Source organism: Pseudophryne corroboree, chromosome 6, assembly GCF_028390025.1.
Source record: "Pseudophryne corroboree isolate aPseCor3 chromosome 6, aPseCor3.hap2, whole genome shotgun sequence".
In the NCBI taxonomy this organism is placed as follows: Eukaryota; Metazoa; Chordata; class Amphibia; order Anura; family Myobatrachidae; genus Pseudophryne; species Pseudophryne corroboree.
In genome coordinates, this window is record NC_086449.1 from 61,934,822 (window position 1) to 61,955,234 (window position 20,413).

Genomic DNA, 20,413 nt, shown 5'->3' on the forward strand with positions numbered 1-20,413 from the left:
CTGAAACTGATAGTGACAGTTTTGTACAACGAACCTGAGGTACCCCTGGTGTGAGGGGTAAATTGGAACGTGGAGATACGCATCCTTGATGTCCAAGGATACCATAAAGTCCCCCTCTTCCAGGTTCGCTATCACTGCTCTGAGTGACTCCATCTTGAACTTGAACTTCTTTATGTACAGGTTCAAGGACTTCAGATTTAGAATAGGCCTTACCGAGCCATCCGGCTTCGGTACCACAAAAAGAGTGGAATAATACCCCTTCCCTTGTTGTAGAAGAGGTACCTTGACTATCACCTGCTGAGAGTACAGCTTGTGAATGGCTTCCAAAACCGTCTCCCTTTCGGAGGGGGACGTTGGTAAAGCAGACTTCAGGAAACGGCGAGGTGGATCTGTCTCTAATTCCAACCTGTACCCCTGAGATATTATCTGCAGGATCCAGGGATCTACCTGCGAGTGAGCCCACTGCGCGCTGTAATTTTTGAGACGACCACCCACCGTCCCCGAGTCCGCTTGAGAAGCCCCAGCGTCATGCTGAGGCTTTTGTAGAAGCCGGGGAAGGCTTCTGTTCCTGGGAAGGAGCTGCCTGTTGCTGTCTCTTCCCTCGACCTCTGCCTCGTGGCAGATATGAATAGCCCTTTGCTCTCTTATTTTTAAAGGAACGAAAGGGCTGCGGTTGAAAAGTCGGTGCCTTTTTCTGTTGGGGAGTGACTTGAGGTAGAAAGGTGGATTTCCCGGCTGTAGCCGTGGCCACCAAATCTGATAGACCGACTCCAAATAACTCCTCCCCTTTATACGGCAAAACTTCCATATGTCGTTTTGAATCCGCATCGCCTGTCCACTGTCGCGTCCATAAAGCTCTTCTGGCCGAAATGGACATAGCACTTACCCGTGATGCCAGTGTGCAGATATCCCTCTGTGCATCACGCATATAAAGAAATGCATCCTTTATTTGTTCTAACGACAGTAAAATATTGTCCCTGTCCAGGGTATCAATATTTTCAATCAGGGACTCTGACCAAACTACCCCAGCACTGCACATCCAGGCAGTCGCTATAGCTGGTCGTAGTATAACACCTGCATGTGTGTATATACTTTTTTGGATATTTTCCATCCTCCTATCTGATGGATCTTTAAGTGCGGCCGTCTCAGGAGAGGGTAACGCCACTTGTTTAGATAAGCGTGTTAGCGCCTTGTCCACCCTAGGAGGTGTTTCCCAGCGCTCCCTAACCTCTGGCGGGAAAGGGTATAATGCCAATAATTTCTTTGAAATTATCAGCTTTTTATCAGGGGCAACCCACGCTTCATTACACACGTCATTTAATTCTTCTGATTCAGGAAAAACTATAGGTAGTTTTTTCACACCCCACATAATACCCTGTTTAGTGGTACCTGTAGTATCAGCTAAATGTAACGCCTCCTTCATTGCCAAAATCATATAACGTGTGGCCCTACTGGAAAATACGGTTGATTCGTCACCGTCACCACTGGAGTCAGTGCCTGTGTCTGGGTCTGTGTCGACCGACTGAGGCAAAGGGCGTTTCACAGCCCCTGACGGTGTTTGAGTCGCCTGGACAGGCACTAATTGATTGTCCGGCCGTCTCATGTCGTCAAACGACTGCTTTAGTGTGTTGACACTATCCCGTAGTTCCATAAATAAAGGCATCCATTCTGGTGTCGACTCCCTAGGGGGTGACATCCTCATATTTGGCAATTGCTCCGCCTCCACACCAATATCGTCCTCATACATGTCGACACACACGTACCGACACACAGCAGACACACAGGGAATGCTCCTAACGAAGACAGGACCCACTAGCCCTTTGGGGAGACAGAGGGAGAGTTTGCCAGCACACACCAAAAGCGCTATATATAACAGGGATAGCCTTATAATAAGTGCTCCCTTATAGCCGCTTTATATATATCAAAATATCGCCATAAATTTGCCCCCCCTCTCTGTTTTACCCTGTTTCTGTAGTGCAGTGCAGGGGAGAGACCTGGGAGCCGTCCTGACCAGCGGAGCTGTGAGAGGAAATGGCGCCGTGTGCTGAGGAGATAGGCCCCGCCCCTTTTCCGGCGGGCTCGTCTCCCGCTATTTAGTGAATCCAGGCAGGGGTAAAATATCTCCATATAGCCTCTGGGGGCTATATGTGAGGTATTTTTAGCCTTTATATAGGTTACATTTGCCTCCCAGGGCGCCCCCCCCCAGCGCCCTGCACCCTCAGTGACTGCGTGTGAAGTGTGCTGAGAGGAAAATGGCGCACAGCTGCAGTGCTGTGCGCTACCTTTAGAAGACTGCAGGAGTCTTCAGCCGCCGATTCTGGACCTCTTCTGACTTCAGCATCTGCAAGGGGGCCGGCGGCGCGGCTCCGGTGACCATCCAGGCTGTACCTGTGATCGTCCCTCTGGAGCTGATGTCCAGTAGCCAAGAAGCCAATCCATCCTGCACGCAGGTGAGTTCACTTCTTCTCCCCTCAGTCCCTCGTTGCAGTGATCCTGTTGCCAGCAGGACTCACTGTAAAATAAACAACCTAAGCTAAACTTTTTCTAAGCAGCTCTTTAGGAGAGCCACCTAGATTGCACCCTTCTCGGCCGGGCACAAAAATCTAACTGGAGTCTGGAGGAGGGTCATAGGGGGAGGAGCCAGTGCACACCACCTGATCTGGAAAAGCTTTACTTTTTGTGCCCTGTCTCCTGCGGAGCCGCTATTCCCCATGGTCCTTTCAGGAACCCCAGCATCCACTAGGACGATAGAGAAATAATTCTGCTATCTACAATTGTAATATCACTAAAAACATAATGAAACCTTAAAAACCTCATGTGAACATTTTGGGGACGGTTCTAAACCCTATTTTGTGACGGGTTGTCCCAGCAGTCGCTCAGTAGTACGTATTACCCTGCTCGAATAAGGAGCCGTCATGGCACTGACCCCTTATAAGATGCAACTCCCCACCTCTTAGGTTTCCCTCCGCATCTAATACTGCTTAATGAGAAATGGAGGCTGCTACACCATCTTTCTTCTCATTGAGTCCATGTGTGACAGCTGTGTGGTGCTAGGAAGCCAGTAACCTTTAAATCAGTAGTTGTGCCCATGAAATTGGACGACTTCAGTGGCGATACGCTATTCTCCTCCATCGAATGGCGTGACCGCAAGTCTGGCTAAAGATTAGATGGGCTGAGTTACGTCACAACTGTCCTTGCCATCATTCTTGGGCAGGTCTTGCTGATGGATTCATCAAGACTAAGAGAAAGAAGACTTCTCCAGCTACAGAGCAGTAAACATCATCTCAGGTTTGTCTCTGGTGTTTGGTCATCTCCTTGCTCTTGAGTTGAAACTGGCCTCAGCAGAGTCATTGTACAGAATTGGGGAGTCTGAGGATTGGTCACCTACTCCTGCTGCCACCAGCAAAGGCCCACGATTAGATCAGCCTTTCCTCAGGGGGAAGTTTTAAGGCCGCATTGGGTTCTGTCCTGGATCCTGCCTGCTCTTCACTGCTGGGCCGGTAAGTCCCCTCCGTCTGACGCTTCTCTTTCACTTTGACGATTATGAAAGCGAGGATGCCGATTAAGATGAGGCCGCCCACAATAGACGGGACGATTATCGCTGCCAGTCGCTCAGACTCCTGCGAGAGTAAGAAAGACAATAAGTATAAGTTCAGTTCTGCGATATATATCAGTGTCAAAAACATTTAAAAAACATTATACATGGCACACCGGTCACATTTTGCTCTACAGCAGATCACCGCTGCGTGTAAGTGACCGTAGCGCTTTATGAATTTCCCCCCTGGACTATTGCAACACACTTTCCCATTACTATACTCCCATAAGTCATACACATACCCAGATCTCTTACTCCTTCTGTGTTTTCAACTTCTCTGATAATAACACCCTGAGCAATAATTTTAATAAGTCACCCGAGACCTTATTGCTGCTCCCCGACTCCAAACGCAAGCCCCACAACACTCACCGACAATCCTCGTGGCGCTTCTGTGGTGCTCGTGTCATTTGATGCTGCACAGAAAAAAACAGCTGTGTGTCAGTAAGACTGTACATTATAGTATGCAAAACATTTATCAGAGTATCAGAGAAGATTAAATAGGACCAAAAGACAACTGGGAGGAGGGCTGTACATAAAGGTCTGAAGCTGGAGATGGACACACAAGGAGAAACGACTGACCAGGGAAATAACACCTTATTCATAGGTCTTTATCTTTTACGCCTACGCAGGACTAGGAAGTCCTCAGGTTAGAAGTGAGCCTGGGGAGGACAACATGTAGCCAGTTACATTTTCTGAGAGGGAGGAGTGGGAGGGGCCAGAGTAGTGTCATCTACTCCTATTACACTGATGCAGCAGACTGTAGTGTACAGATGACTCATCATACACCTATCCTCAAATTGTACCAAACAGCCCCATTTTGCATACCACAGAGTTTGAGACTTAGCTGCACCAAACTGTAATCATAGGAAGGCAATTCAATTCAGTGTGATACGATTAGTGCCAGGGAAGGAGGTCCCGGAGCTATTCAATTGTCCCCACTGCATTTAGACGGGAGATGCCGGTCACCGTGCCTTAAGCCTGGTGTTTAGTTGTGGTAACCGGAATCCTCAGACTTAAAGTGCCAGCCGCGATGCTGTTTTCGCACTTGAGGCGGAAATCAGCATTGGGGCACTAGTACAGTCGGATTTCTGCTCACACCTCAGGAGGGGTGCGAGTAGAAATCCTCTAGCTGGGCATAACAGTGCTAGTCAATTGAATAGCTACTGGGACCTCCTTCCCGATGCTATTCATTCCGCGCCGAATTGAATCGCTTCAATAAGCACTTAGTACACTGTAAGCGAGCCGAGAAGCACAATGGAGGAAAAAGTAACAAAAAACTGAAGGAAATGTGCAGGAAACACACCAGGCGTCTAGTGCCATATGGCGCAAACAGGATAGGACTATGAAGACACATCTGTACCTCTCTATACAGCGGGGCTGCACTACAAATTACAAAGTAATAAGAATTTACTCACCGGTAATTCTATTTCTCGTAGTCAGTAGTGGATGCTGGGCACTCCGTCAGGACCATGGGGAATAGCGGCTCCGCAGGAGACAGGGCACAAAATTTAAAAGTTTGACCACTAGGTGGTGTGTACTGGCTCCTCCCCCTATGACCCTCCTCCAAGCCTCAGTTAGGATACTGTGCCCGGACGAGCGTACACAATAAGGAAGGATTTTGAATCCCGGGTAAGACTCATACCAGCCACACCAATCACACCGTACAACTTGTGATCTGAACCCAGTTAACAGTATGATAACGTAGGAGCCTCTGAAAAGATGGCTCACAACAATAAACAACCCGATTTTTTTGTAACAATAACTATGTACAAGTATTGCAGACAATCCGCACTTGGGATGGGCGCCCAGCATCCACTACGGACTACGAGAAATAGAATTACCGGTGAGTAAATTCTTATTTTCTCCGACGTCCTAGTGGATGCTGGGGACTCCGTCAGGACCATGGGGATTATACCAAAGATCCCAAACGGGCGGGAGAGTGCGGATGACTCTGCAGCACCGAATGAGAGAACTCCAGGTCCTCCTTAGCCAGGGTATCAAATTTGTAGAATTTTACAAACGTGTTCTCCCCTGACCACGTAGCTGCTCGGCAGAGTTGTAATGCCGAGACCCCTCGGGCAGCCGCCCAAGATGAGCCCACCTTCCTTGTGGAGTGGGCATTGACAGATTTAGGCTGTGGCAGGCCTGCCACAGAATGTGCCAGTTGAATTGTGCTACAAATCCAACGAGCAATCGTCTGCTTAGAAGCAGGAGCACCCAGCTTGTTGGGTGCATACAGTATAAACAGCGAGTCAGATTTTCTGACTCCAGCCGTCCTTGAAATATATATTTTCAATGCTCTGACAACGTCCAGCAACTTGGAATCCTCCAAATCGCTAGTAGCCGCAGGCACCACAATAGGCTGGTTCAGGTTAAACGCTGATACCACCTTAGGCAGAAAATGAGGACGTGTCCTCAATTCTGCCCTGTCCGAATGGAAAATCAGATATGGGCTTTTATACGATAAAGCCGCCAATTCCGACACTCTCCTGGCTGAAGCCAGGGCCAGTAGCATGGTTACTTTCCATGTAAGATATTTCAAATCTACCGATTTCAGTGGCTCAAACCAATGGGATTTGAGAAAATCCAAAACTACATTGAGATCCCACGGTGCCACTGGGGGCACAACCGGGGGCTGTATATGTAGTACTCCTTTTACAAAAGTCTGGACTTCAGGAACTGAAGCCAATTCTTTCTGGAAGAAAATCGACAGGGCCGAAATTTGAACCTTAATGGACCCTAATTTGAGGCCCATAGATAATCCTGTTTGCAGGAAATGTAGGAATCGACCCAGTTGAAATTCCTCTGTCGAGGCCTTCCTGGCCTCACACCATGCAACATATTTTCTCCAAATGCGGTGATAATGTTGTGCAGTCACCTCCTTCCTGGCTTTGACCAGGGTAGGGATGACCTCTTCCGGAATGCCTTTTTCCCTTAGGATCCGGCGTTCAACCGCCATGCCGACAAACGCAGCCGCGGTAAGTCTTGGAATAGACACGGTCTCTGCTGAAGCAGATCCCTTCTTAGAGGTAGAGGCCACGGATCTTCCGTGAGCATCTCCTGAAGTTCCGGGTACCAAGTCCTTCTTGGCCAGTCCGGAGCCACTAGTATCGTTCTTACTCCCCTTTGCCGTATAATTCTCAGTACCTTGGGTATGAGAGGCAGAGGAGGGAACACATACACTGACTGGTACACCCATGGTGTTACCAGAGCGTCCACAGCTATTGCCTGAGGGTCTCTTGACCTGGCGCAATACCTGTCCAGTTTTTTGTTGAGGCGGGACGCCATCATGTCCACCATTGGTCTTTCCCAATGGACTACAATCATGTGGTGAACACTGCTGACAGTGCTATCACATGATTTTCCGCCCAGCGAAGAATCCTTGCAGCTTCTGCCATTGCCCTCCTGCTTCTTGTGCCGCCCTGTCTGTTTACGTGGGCGACTGCCATGATGTTGTCCGACTGGATCAACACCGGCTGACCCTGAAGCAGAGGTTTTGCCAGGCTTAGAGCATTGTAGATTGCTCTTAGTTCCAGTATATTTATGTGAAGAGACGTTTCCAGGCTTGACCACACGCCCTGGAAGTTTCTTCCTTGTGTGACCGCTCCCCAGCCTCTCAGGCTGGCATCCGTGGTCACTAGGACCCAGTTCTGTATGCCGAATCTGCGGCCCTCTAACAGATGAGCACTCTGCAACCACCATAGCAGAGAGACCCTTGTCCTTGTCGACAATTTTATCCGCTGATGCATCTGCAGATGCGATCCGGACCATTTGTCTAGCAGATCCCACTGAAAAATTCGTGCATGGAATCTGCCGAATGGAATCGCTTCGTAAGAAGCCACCATTTTTCCCAGGACTCTTGTGCATTGATGCACAGACACTGTCCCTGGTTTTAGGAGGTTCCTGACGAGTTCGGATAACTCCCTGGCTTTCTCCTCCGGAAGAAATACCTTTTTCTGAACAGTGTCCAGAATCATCCCTAGGAACAGCAGACGTGTCGTCGGGATCAGTTGGGATTTTGGAAAATTCAGAATCCACCCGTGCTGTTGGAGCACTACTTGAGTTAGTGCTACTCCGACCTCCAGCTGTTCTCTGGATCTTGCCCTTATCAGGAGATCGTCCAAGTAAGGGATAATTAATACGCCTTCTCTTCGAAGAAGGATCATCATTTCGGCCATTACCTTGGTAAAGACCCTGGGTGCCATGGACAATCCAAACGGCAGCGTCTGAAACTGATAATGACAGTTTTGTACCACGAACCTGAGGTACCCTTGGTGTGAAGGGCAAATTGGGACATGAAGGTAAGCATCCTTGATGTCCAAGGACACCATAAAATCCCGTTCTTCCAGATTCGCTATCACTGCTCTGAGTGATTCCATCTTGAACTTGAATTTTTGTATGTACAGGTTCAGAGATTTCAGATTTAGAATAGGTCTTACCGAGCCGTCCGGCTTCGGTACCATAAATAGCGTGGAGTAATACCCCTTTCCCTGTTGTAGAAGGGGTACCTTGATTATCACCTGCTGAGAATACAGCTTGTGAATGGCTTCCAATACCGTCGCCCTGTCTGAGGGAGACGTTGGCAAAGCAGATTTTAGGAACCGGCGAGGGGGAGACTTCTCGAATTCCAACCTGTAACCCTGAGATACTACCTGCAGGATCCAGGGGTCCACCTGCGAGTGAGCCCACTGTGCGCTGAAATTCTTGAGGCGACCCCCCACCGCCCCTGAGTCCGCTTGTAAGGTCCCAGCGTCATGCTGAGGCCTTTGCAGAAGCCGGCGAGGACTTCTGCTCCTGGGAAGGGGCTGCTTGCTGCAGTCTCTTACCCTTTCCTTTGCCTCGGGGCAAATATGAATGTCCTTTTGCTCGCTTGTTCTTATAGGAACGAAAGGACTGCGGCTGAAAAGACTGCGTCTTTTTCTGCTGGGAGGGGACTTGAGGTAAAAAGGTGGACTTCCCGGCTGTTGCCGTGGCTACCAAATCCGATAGACCGACCCCAAATAATTCCTCCCCTTTATACGGCAATACTTCCATATGCCGTTTGGAATCCGCATCGCCTGACCACTGTTGTGTCCATAGACTTCTTCTGGCAGATATGGACATCGCACTTACTCTTGATGCCAGAGTGCAGATATCCCTCTGTGCATCTCGCATATAAAGGAATGCATCCTTTAATTGCTCTATAGTCAATAAAATACTGTCCCTATCCAGGGTATCAATATTTTCAGTCAGGGAATCCGACCAAGCCACCCCAGCACTGCATATCCAGGCTGAGGCGATTGCTGGTCGCAGTATAACACCAGTATGTGTGTATATACTTTTTAGAGTATTTTCCAGCCTCCTATCAGCTGGATCCTTGAGGGCAGCCGTATCAGGAGACGGTAACGCCACTTGTTTGGATAAACGTGTGAGCGCCTTGTCCACCCTAGGGGGTGTTTCCCAGCGCGCCCTAACCTCTGGCGGGAAAGGGTATAACGCCAATAACTTCTTTGAAATAAGCAGTTTTTTATCAGGGGTAACCCACGCTTCATCACACACGTCATTCAATTCCTCTGATTCAGGAAAAACTACAGGTAGTTTTTTCAGACCCCACATAATACCCCTTTTTGTGGTACTTGCAGTGTCAGAGATATGCAAAGCCTCCTTCATTGCCGTGATCATATAACGTGTGGCCCTACTGGAAAATACGTTCGTTTCTTCACCGTCGACACTAGATTCGGTGTCCGTGTCTGGGTCTGTGTCGACCGACTGAGGCAAAGGGCGTTTTACAGCCCCTGACGGTGTTTGAGACGCCTGTACAGGTACTAACTGGTTTGCCGGTCGTCTCATGTCGTCAACCGACTTTTGCAGCGTGCTGACATTATCACGTAATTCCATAAACAAAGCCATCCATTCCGGTGTCGACTCCCTAGGGCAGGCTTTCCCAACCGCGGTCCTCAAGGCACACCAACAGTGCAGGTTTTAGTGATATCCAGGCTACAGCACAGGTGACTTAATTAGTAGCTCAGTTACTTTGATTTAACCATCTGTGCTGCAGCCTGGATATCACTAAAACCTGCACTGTTGGTGTGCCTTGAGGACCGCGGTTGGGAAAGCCTGCCCTAGGGGGTGACATCACCATTACCGGCAATTGCTCCGCCTCCACACCAACATCGTCCTCATACATGTCGACACACACCAGACACACAGGGAATGCTCTGATAGAAGACAGGACCCCACTAGCCCTTTGGGGAGACAGAGGGAGAGTTTGCCAGCACACACCAAAGCGCTATAATTATATAGGAACAACCTTATATAAGTGTTGTTTCCTTATAGCTGCTTAAATATATATATAATATCGCCAAAAAATGCCCCCCCTCTCTGTTTTTTACCCTGTTTCTGTAGTGCAGTGCAGGGGAGAGCCTGGGAGCCTTCCTAGCAGCGGAGCTGTGTAGGAAAATGGCGCTGTGTGCTGAGGAGATAGGCCCCGCCCCCTATTCCGGCGGGCTCTTCTCCCGGTTTTTCTGAGACCTGGCAGGGGTGAAATACATCCATATAGCCTCATGGACTATATGTGATGTATTCTTTTTAGCCAGAAAGGTATTAACATTGCTGCCCAGGGCGCCCCCCCCAGCGCCCTGCACCCTCAGTGACCGCCGGTGTGAAGTGTGCCTGAGCGCAATGGCGCACAGCTGCAGTGCTGTGCGCTACCTCATGAAGACTGAAAAGCCTTCAGCCGCCGGTTTCTGGACCTCTTCTTACTTCGGCATCTGCAAGGGGGTCGGCGGCGCGGCTCCGGTGACCCATCCAGGCTGTACCTGTGATCGTCCCTCTGGAGCTAGTGTCCAGTAGCCTAAGAAGCAAATCCATCCTGCACGCAGGTGAGTTCACTTCTTCTCCCCTAGGTCCCTCGTTGCAGTGAGCCTGTTGCCAGCAGGACTCACTGAAAATAATAAAACTATCAAAACTTTTACTCTAAGCAGCTCTTTATGAGAGCCACCTAGATTGCACCCTGCTCGGACGGGCACAAAAACCTAACTGAGGCTTGGAGGAGGGTCATAGGGGGAGGAGCCAGTACACACCACCTAGTGGTCAAACTTTTAAATTTTGTGCCCTGTCTCCTGCGGAGCCGCTATTCCCCATGGTCCTGACGGAGTCCCAGCATCCACTAGGACGTCAGAGAAAAATAAGAATTTACTTACCGATAATTCTATTTCTCGGAGTCCGTAGTGGATGCTGGGGTTCCTGAAAGGACCATGGGGAATAGCGGCTCCGCAGGAGACAGGGCACAAAAGTAAAGCTTTCCGATCAGGTGGTGTGCACTGGCTCCTCCCCCTATGACCCTCCTCCAAGCCAGTTAGGTACTGTGCCCGGACGAGCGTACACAATAAGGGAGGAATTTTGAATCCCGGGTAAGACTCATACCAGCCACACCAATCACACCGTACAACTTGTGATCAAAACCAGTTAACAGTATGATAACAGAGGAGCCTCTGAAAGATGGCTTCTTAACAATAACCCGAATTAGTTAACAATAACTATGTACAATTATTGCAGATAATCCGCACTTGGGATGGGCGCCCAGCATCCACTACGGACTCCGAGAAATAGAATTATCGGTAAGTAAATTCTTATTTTCTCTATCGTCCTAGTGGATGCTGGGGTTCCTGAAAGGACCATGGGGATTATACCAAAGCTCCCAAACGGGCGGGAGAGTGCGGATGACTCTGCAGCACCGAATGAGAGAACTCCAGGTCCTCCTTAGCCAGAGTATCAAATTTGTAAAATTTTACAAACGTGTTCTCCCCTGACCACGTAGCTGCTCGGCAAAGTTGTAATGCCGAGACCCCTCGGGCAGCCGCCCAAGATGAGCCCACCTTCCTTGTGGAGTGGGCCTTTACAGATTTAGGCTGTGGCAGGCCTGCCACAGAATGTGCAAGTTGGATTGTGCTACAGATCCAACGAGCAATCGTCTGCTTAGACGCAGGAGCACCCATCTTGTTGGGTGCATACAATATAAACAACGAGTCAGATTTTCTGACTCCAGCTGTCCTTGCAATATATATTTTTAATGCTCTGACAACGTCCAGTAACTTGGAGTCCTCCAAGTCACTTGTAGCCGCAGGCACTACAATAGGCTGGTTCAGATGAAATGCTGACACCACCTTAGGGAGAAAATGCGGACGAGTCCGCAGTTCTGCCCTGTCCGAATGGAAAATCAGATATGGGCTTTTGTAAGATAAAGCTGCCAGTTCTGACACTCTCCTGGCCGAAGCCAGGGCTAGTAACATGGTCACTTTCCATGTGAGATATTTTAAATCCACCTTTTTTAGTGGTTCAAACCAATGAGATTTTAGAAATTCCAAAACCACATTGAGATCCCACGGTGCCACTGGAGGCACCACAGGAGGCTGTATATGCAGCACTCCCTTAACAAAAGTCTGGACTTCAGGAACTGAAGCCAATTCTTTTTGAAAGAAAATCGACAGGGCCGAAATTTGAACCTTAATAGATCCCAATTTGAGACCCATAGACAATCCTGATTGCAGGAAATGTAGGAATCGACCCAGTTGAAATTCCTCCGTCGGAGCACTCCGATCCTCGCACCACGCAACATATCTTCGCCAAATGCGGTGATAGTGTTGCACGGTTACTTCCTTCCTTGCTTTAATCAAAGTAGGAATGACTTCTTCCGGCATGCCTTTTTCCTTTAGGATCCGGCGTTCAACCGCCATGCCGTCAAACGCAGCCGCGGTAAGTCTTGAAACAGACAGGGACCCTGCTGAAGCAAGTCCCTCCTTAGAGGTAGAGGCCACGGATCTTCCGTGATCATCTCTTGAAGTTCCGGGTACCAAGTCCTTCTTGGCCAATCCGGAACCACTAGTATCGTTCTTACGCCTCTTTGCCATATAATTCTCAATACTTTTGGTATGAGAGGCAGAGGAGGAAACACATACACCGACTGGTACACCCAAGGCGTTACCAGCGCGTCCACAGCTATTGCCTGCGGATCTCTTGACCTGGCGCAATACCTGTCCAGTTTTTTGTTGAGGCGAGACGCCATCATGTCCACCATTGGTCTTTCCCAACGGGTTACCAGCATGTGGAAGACTTCCGGATGAAGTCCCCACTCTCCCGGGTGAAGGTCGTGTCTGCTGAGGAAGTCTGCTTCCCAGTTGTCCACTCCCGGGATGAACACTGCTGACAGTGCTATCACATGATTCTCTGCCCAGCGAAGAATCCTTGCAGCTTCTGCCATTGCACTCCTGCTTCTTGTGCCGCCCTGTCTGTTCACATGGGCGACTGCCGTGATGTTGTCCGACTGGATCAACACCGGTTTTCCTTGAAGCAGAGGTTCTGCCTGGCTTAGAGCATTGTAGATTGCTCTTAGTTCCAGAATGTTTATGTGAAGAGACGTTTCCAGGCTCGTCCACACTCCCTGGAAGTTTCTTCCTTGTGTGACTGCTCCCCAGCCTCTCAGGCTGGCGTCCGTGGTCACCAGGATCCAATCCTGTATGCCGAATCTGCGGCCCTCCAATAGATGAGCACTCTGCAACCACCACAGAAGAGATACCCTTGTCCTTGGAGACAGGGTTATCCGCTGGTGCATCTGAAGATGCGACCCTGACCATTTGTCTAACAGATCCCTCTGGAAAATTCGTGCATGGAATCTGCCGAATGGAATTGCTTCGTAAGAAGCCACCATTTTTCCCAGGACTCTTGTGCATTGATGTACAGACACCTTTCCTGGTTTTAGGAGGTTCCTGACAAGCTCGGACAACTCCTTGGCTTTTTCCTCCGGGAGAAAAACCTTTTTCTGAACCGTGTCCAGAATCATCCCTAGGAACAGCAGACGAGTTGTCGGCATTAACTGGGATTTTGGAATATTCAGAATCCAGCCGTGTTGTTTTAGCACTTCTTGAGACAGTGCTAATCCCCTCTCTAGCTGTTCTCTGGACCTTGCCCTTATTAGGAGATCGTCCAAGTATGGGATAATTAATACGCCTTTTCTTCGAAGAAGAATCATCATCTCGGCCATTACCTTTGTAAAGACCCGAGGTGCCGTGGACAATCCGAACGGCAGCGTCTGAAACTGATAGTGACAGTTTTGTACAACGAACCTGAGGTACCCCTGGTGTGAGGGGTAAATTGGAACGTGGAGGTACGCATCCTTGATGTCCAAGGACACCATAAAGTCCCCTTCTTCCAGGTTCGCTATCACTGCTCTGAGTGACTCCATTTAGAACTTGAACTTCTTTATGTACAGGTTCAAGGACTTCAGATTTAGAATAGGTCTTACCGAGCCGTCCGGCTTCGGTACCAGAAATAGAGTGGAATAATACCCCTTTCCCTGTTGTAGAAGAGGTACCTTGACTATCACCTGCTGAGAGTACAGCTTGTGAATGGCTTCCAAAACCGTCTCCCTTTCGGAGGGGGACGTTGGTAAAGCAGACTTCAGGAAACGGCGAGGCGGATCTGTCTCTAGTTCCAACCTGTACCCCTGAGATATTATCTGCAGGATCCAGGGATCTACCTGCGAGTGAGCCCACTGCGCGCTGAAATGCTTGAGACGACCGCCCACCGCCCCCGAGTCCGCTTGAGAAGCCCCAGCGTCATGCTGAGGCTTTTGTAGAAGCGGGGGAGGGCTTCTGTTCCTGGGAAGGAGCTGCCTGTTGGTGTCTCTTCCCCCTTCCTCTGCCTCGTGGCAGATATGAATATCCCTTTGCTTTCTTGTTTTTAAAGGAACGAAAGGACTGCGGTTGAAAAGTCGGTGTCTTTTTCTGTTGGGGAGTAGCTTGAGGTAAAAAGGTGGATTTCCCGGCTGTAGCCGTGGCCACCAAATCTGATAGACCGACTCCAAATAACTCCTCCCCTTTATACGGCAAAACTTCCATATGCCGTTTTGAGTCCGCATCGCCTGACCACTGTCGCGTCCATAAACTTCTTCTGGCCGAAATGGACATAGCATTTACCCGTGATGCCAGTGTGCAGATATCCCTCTGTGCATCACGCATATAAAGAAATGCATCCTTTATTTGCTCTAAAGACAGTAAAACATTGTCCCTATCCAGGGTATCAATATTTTCAATCAGGGACTCTGACCAAACTACTCCAGCACTGCACATCCAGGCTGACGCTATAGCTGGTCGTAGTATAACACCTGTATGTGTGTATATACTTTTTTGGATATTTTCCATCCTCCTATCTGTTGGATCTTTAAGTGCGGCCGTCTCAGGAGAGGGTAACGCCACTTGTTTAGATAAGCGTGTGAGCGCCTTATCCACCCTAGGAGGTGTTTCCCAGCGCGCCCTAACCTCTGACGGGAAAGGGTATAAAGCTAATAACTTCTTTGAAATTAGCATCTTTTTATCGGGGGCAACCCACGCTTCATCACATACATCATTTAGTTCTTCTGATTCAGGAAAAACTATAGGTAGTTTTTTCACACCCCACATAATACCCTGTTTAGTGGTACCAGTAGTATCAGCTAAATGTAACGCCTCCTTCATTGCCAAAATCATATAACGTGTGGCCCTACTGGAAAATACGGTTGATTCGTCACCGTCGCCACTGGAATCAGTGCCTGTGTCTGGGTCTGTGTCGACCGACTGAGGCAAAGGGCGTTTTACAGCCCCTGACGGTGTTTGAGGCGCCTGGACAGGCACTAACTGATTGTCCGGCCGTCTCATGTCGACAAACGACTGCTTTAGCGTGTTGACACTATCCCGTAATTCCATAAATAAAGGCATCCATTCTGGTGTCGACCCCCTAGGAGGTGACATCCCCATATTTGGCAATTGCTCCGCCTCCACACCAATATCGTCCTCATACATGTCGACACACACGTACTGACACACAGCAGACACACAGGGAATGCTCTTAACGAAGACAGGACCCCACTAGCCCTTTGGGGAGACAGAGGGAGAGTTTGCCAGCACACACCAAAAGCGCTATATATGACAGGGATAGCCTTATAATAAGTGCTCCCTGTATAGCTGCTTTTATAATATAATTTTTGCCACTATTTTGCCCCCCCTCTCTTGTTTTACCCTGTTTCTGTAGTGCAGTGCAGGGGAGAGACCTGGGAGCCGTCCTGACCAGCGGAGCTGTGTAAGGAAAATGGCGCTGTGTGCTGAGGAGATAGGCCCCGCCCCTTTTCCGGCGGGCTCGTCTCCCGCTCTTTAGTGTATTCTGGCAGGGGTTAAATATCTCCATATAGCCCCGGAGGCTATATGTGAGGTAGTTTTTAGCCAAATAGGTTTTCATTTGCCTCCCAGGGCGCTCCCCTCCCAGCGCCCTGCACCCTCAGTGACTGCCGTGTGAAGTGTGCTGAGAGGAAAATGGCGCACAGCTGCAGTGCTGTGCGCTACCTTTAGAAGACTGAGGAGTCTTCTGCCGCCGATTCTGGACCTCTTCATGTTTCAGCATCTGCAAGGGGGCCGGCGGCGAGGCTCCGGTGACCATCCAGGCTGTACCTGTGATCGTCCCTCTGGAGCTGATGTCCAGTAGCCAAGAAGCCAATCCATCCTGCACGCAGGTGAGTTCACTTCTTCTCCCCTAAGTCCCTCGTTGCAGTGATCCTGTTGCCAGCAGGACTCACTGTAAAATAAAAAACCTAAGCTAAACTTTCTCTAAGCAGCTCTTTAGGAGAGCCACCTAGATTGCACCCTTCTCGGCCGGGCACAAAAATCTAACTGGCTTGGAGGAGGGTCATAGGGGGAGGAGCCAGTGCACACCACCTGATCGGAAAGCTTTACTTTTGTGCCCTGTCTCCTGCGGAGCCGCTATTCCCCATGGTCCTTTCAGGAACCCCAGCATCCACTAGGACGATAGAGAAACTTTTATAGTAGCAATGTACAGGTTCACAGACTCATTATACAGGTAGAGTGCATCAGGTATCCATGCCGAAACCTACAAACAAGATTCCAAAGGTCTTACCAGGAGTCTTCCCAATAGGTAACTGGTCCCCACACATGCATCATGTGGCCGCCCTCTGTAGGGGCTCAACTGCACGGTTTCAGCAGTATGCAATGTAAGTAGCTTCCCTTGCCGACCCCTGACTTCAATTTAGAGATGGCCATCAAGCAGTCTTCCATTGATGGTTTACACTATCGCACTGCACAGGCCCTCACTGTCTGGGAGGCAGGACTTAGCAGGCCAATCAGAAAAGAGGGCAGGGATAAGCAGGGTGCACATTGGGGGGGGGGGGGGGCTCAGCGCTGGTGGGAAAAACAAAGCAAAAAAGAAAAAACAAACACACATTGCGGAGCACTATGCCATTAATGGCGGATAACTATTATATCGCTGCCTACAAATGCAAAACCATCGACCATCGGAGCCAAACTATTGATGGATGCTGGACATCAGTGGTTGATGGCCATTCCTACTCCATGTTCAACTCACAATTTTTTCAGAAATTGAGTTTCACTGCAGCCCACCCAAGTGTATTGTTTTTTTTTCATCTTGTCGTTTCCCCATCTCTCTGTCTCACAATCTGTATGTGTACATTTTTCTGTAACCAACTCACCAGGTGATCCTCTGCCCCACACTATGTATGTGTGCCTCACTGTCCCCCACTTTGAATATGCTTATCTACTATATTTTGTATGTGTGCCTCTATTGCCGTCTGCGTGCATCGCCTCTCCCATGTGTACGTACCTCCACCTCCCCCCATGTGCGTCTCTGTTCCCTTACTTTGCGTGTCCCTCTAGCTTACTCATTTCTTGTGCCCCCACTTCTTACTATCCCCCTGTTGTGTCTGTGCATGTTTCTGCCATCTATCCCTCTCTTATGAGAGAATGGTTGCTTATACATCCGGGTATTATAGTGGGTAAAACACTGCTCAACTTGTGAGCAAAAAACCCCCCCAAAAAAAACAGGATTTTAATACCTACCAGTAAATCCTTTTCTCCTAGTCCGTAGAGGATGCTGGGGTCCATTTCATGACCATGGGGTATAGACTGTTCCGCAGGAGCCATGGGCACTTTAAGACTTTTCAAGGGTGTGAACTGGCTCCTCCCTCTATGCCCCTCCTCCAGACCTCAGTTATAGGAACTGTGCCCAGGGAGACGGACATTTCGAGGAAAGGATTTACATTTATACCAACGGTGAGAATCATACCAGCTCACACCTCAACCATGCCGCACAACATGGCATTCAACATAACACACACCAACAGGCATGAACCATTTACAGCAACATGCTGAAAACAAATGTAACACAACTTGTGTAACTAACTGAACAAAACTGCAGGTAAAGTACGCACTGGGTTGGGCGCCCAGCATCCTCTACGGACTAGGAGAAAAGGATTTACCGGTAGGTATTAAAATCCTGTTTTCTCATACGTCCTAGAGGATTTTGGGGTCCATTTCATGACCATGGGGTTTATACCAAAACTCCAGTACGGGCGGGAGAGTGCGGATGACCCTGCAGCACCGATTGACCAAACTTGAGGTCCTCATCGGCCAAAGTGTCAAACTTATAAAATTTAGCTAAAAGTGTCTGACCCTGACCAAGTAGCTGCTCGGCAAAGTTGTAATGCCGAGACCCCCCCGGGCAGCCGCCCAGGACAAGCTCACCTTCCTAGAATGGGCCTTCACCGATTTCGGCAACGGCAAACCAGCCGAAGAATGAGCGTGCTGAATCATACCTCTGATCCAGCGCGCAAAGGTCTGCTTGGAAGCAGGACACCCAATCTTGTTGGGAGCATACAGGACAAACAGAGCCTCTGTTTTCCGTATCTGAGCTGTTCTAGCGACATAAATCTTCAAAGCCCTAACCACATCTAGAGACTTTGACTCAGTGAACGTGTCAGTAGCCACTGGCACCACAATAGGTTGGTTTATGTGGAAAGATGAAACCACCTTCGGAAGAAAATGTTGGATGGTTCTCAACTCCGCCCTATCTTCATGGAAGATCAGGTAAGGGCTCTTGTGAGACAAGACCCCCATCTCAGACACCCGCCTTGCGGATGCCAAGGCTAAAAGCATCACCACTTTTCAAGTGAGAAACTTCAACTATCTCCTGTAGAGGTTCAAACCAACTCGATTGAAGGAACTGCAACATCACATTAAGGTCCCATGGTGCCACTGGAGGCACAAATGGAGGCTGGATGTGCAAAACCCCTTTCACGAAGGTCTGAACTTCTGGAAGAGAAGGCAATTGTTTTTGAAAGAAAACTGATAAGGCCGAAATCTGGACCTTGATTGACCCTAATCTAAGGCCCGCATCCACACCAGCCTGCAGAAAATGGAGAAAACGTCCCAACTCAAACTCTTCCGTAGGAGCCTTCTTGGATTCACACCAAGACACATATTTTCTCCAAATACGGTGGTAATGTTTAGACGTTACTCCTTTCCTGGCCTGAATAAGAGTGGGGATGACTTCCTTGGGAATACCCTTTCGGGCTAGGATCCGGCGCTCAACAGCCATGCCATCAAACGTAGCCGCGTTAAGTCTTGATACACACACGGCCCCTGCTGTAGTAGGTCCTCTCGAGGAGGAAGAGGCCGAGGATCTTCTATGAGCAACTCCTGAAGATCTGGATACCAAGCCCTCTTTGGCCAGTCTGGGGCAATGACGATTGCTCAAACTCTTGTTATTATTTTGAGAACTTTTGGAATCAGTGGAAGTGGTGGGAAAACATACCGACCGAAACACCCACTGGGTCACCAGTGTATCCACTGCTATTGCTTGAGGGTCTCTCGACCTGGAACAATATCTCTGAAGCTTCTTGTTTAGACGAGATGCCATCATGTCTACTTGAGGAACTCCCCAAAGACTTGTCACCTCTGCAAAGACTTCTTGGTGGAGGCCCCACTCTCCTGGATGGAGATAGTGTCTGCTGAGGAAGTCTGCTTCCCAGTTGTACACTCCCGGAATGAAAATTGCTGACAGAGATCTAACATGTCTTTCTGCCCAGAGGAGAATCCTTGTCACCTCTGCCATTGCCGCTCTGCTTTTCGTTCTGCCTTGCCTGTTTATGTACGCGACTGCTGTTACATTGTCCGACTGGATCTGCACGGGATGATCTTGAAGAAGATGTACCGCTTGTAGAAGGCCGTTGTAAATGGCTCTCAATTCAAGAACGTTTATGTGAAGGCAGGCTTGCCGACTTGACCATTTTCCTTGGAAGCTTTACCCCTGTGTGACAGCTCCCCAGCCTCGGAGACTTGCATCTGTGGTTATTAGGACCCAGTCGTGAATCCCGAACCTGCGTCCCCCTAGTAGGTGAGAACGGTGTAGCCACCACAGGAGCGAAATCCTGGCTTTGGGGGACAGGATTATTTTCTGGTGCATGTGTAGGTGGGATCCGGACCACTTGTCCAACAGGTCCCACTGGAATACTCTGGCATGAAATCGGCCAAACTATATGGCCTCGTAGGCCGCTACCATTTTCCCCAACAACCAAATGCATTGATGGATCGACACGCTTGTTGGTTTCAATATTTGTTTGACCATTTTCTGGATTTCCAGAGCCTTTTCCACTGGAAGAAATACTCTCCGTACTTCTGTGTCCAGAATCATCCCTAAAAAGGACAATCTTGTCGTCGGTTCCAACTGCGACTTTGGAAAATTCATGATCCAACCGTGTTGTTGGAGTATTGACAGGGAGAGTGCAATGTTCTGCACCAACTGTTCCCTGGATCTCGCTTTTATCAGGAGATCGTCCAGATAAGGAATTATATTGACTCCTATTTGACGAAGGAGGACCATCATCTCCGCCATCACCTTGGTGAATACCCTCGGTGCCGTGGAGAGTCCGAACGGCAACGTCTGGAACTGGTAATGGCAATCCTGTACTGCGAATCTCAGATAAGCTGGATGAAGAAGATAAAT

The 20,413-nt window shown here is 49.2% G+C and overlaps 1 protein-coding gene across 2 annotated transcripts in view; it reads right to left on the reverse strand.

Annotated features, from left to right (window-relative positions):
* Positions 1–2,711: 2,711 nt before the first annotated feature.
* CRB3 (crumbs cell polarity complex component 3) overlaps positions 2,712–20,413 on the reverse strand; it is a 43,830-nt gene continuing 26,128 nt past the window's right edge. For both annotated transcript variants that reach the window (XM_063930168.1, XM_063930167.1), the window contains exons 3-4: positions 3,965–4,008; positions 2,712–3,620 (exon numbers count right to left, since the gene is read on the reverse strand). In XM_063930168.1, the coding sequence (XP_063786238.1) occupies positions 3,417–3,620; positions 3,965–4,008 (248 nt within the window). In that variant the 3' untranslated portion in view covers positions 2,712–3,416. The remainder of the gene's footprint in view (positions 3,621–3,964; positions 4,009–20,413) is intronic.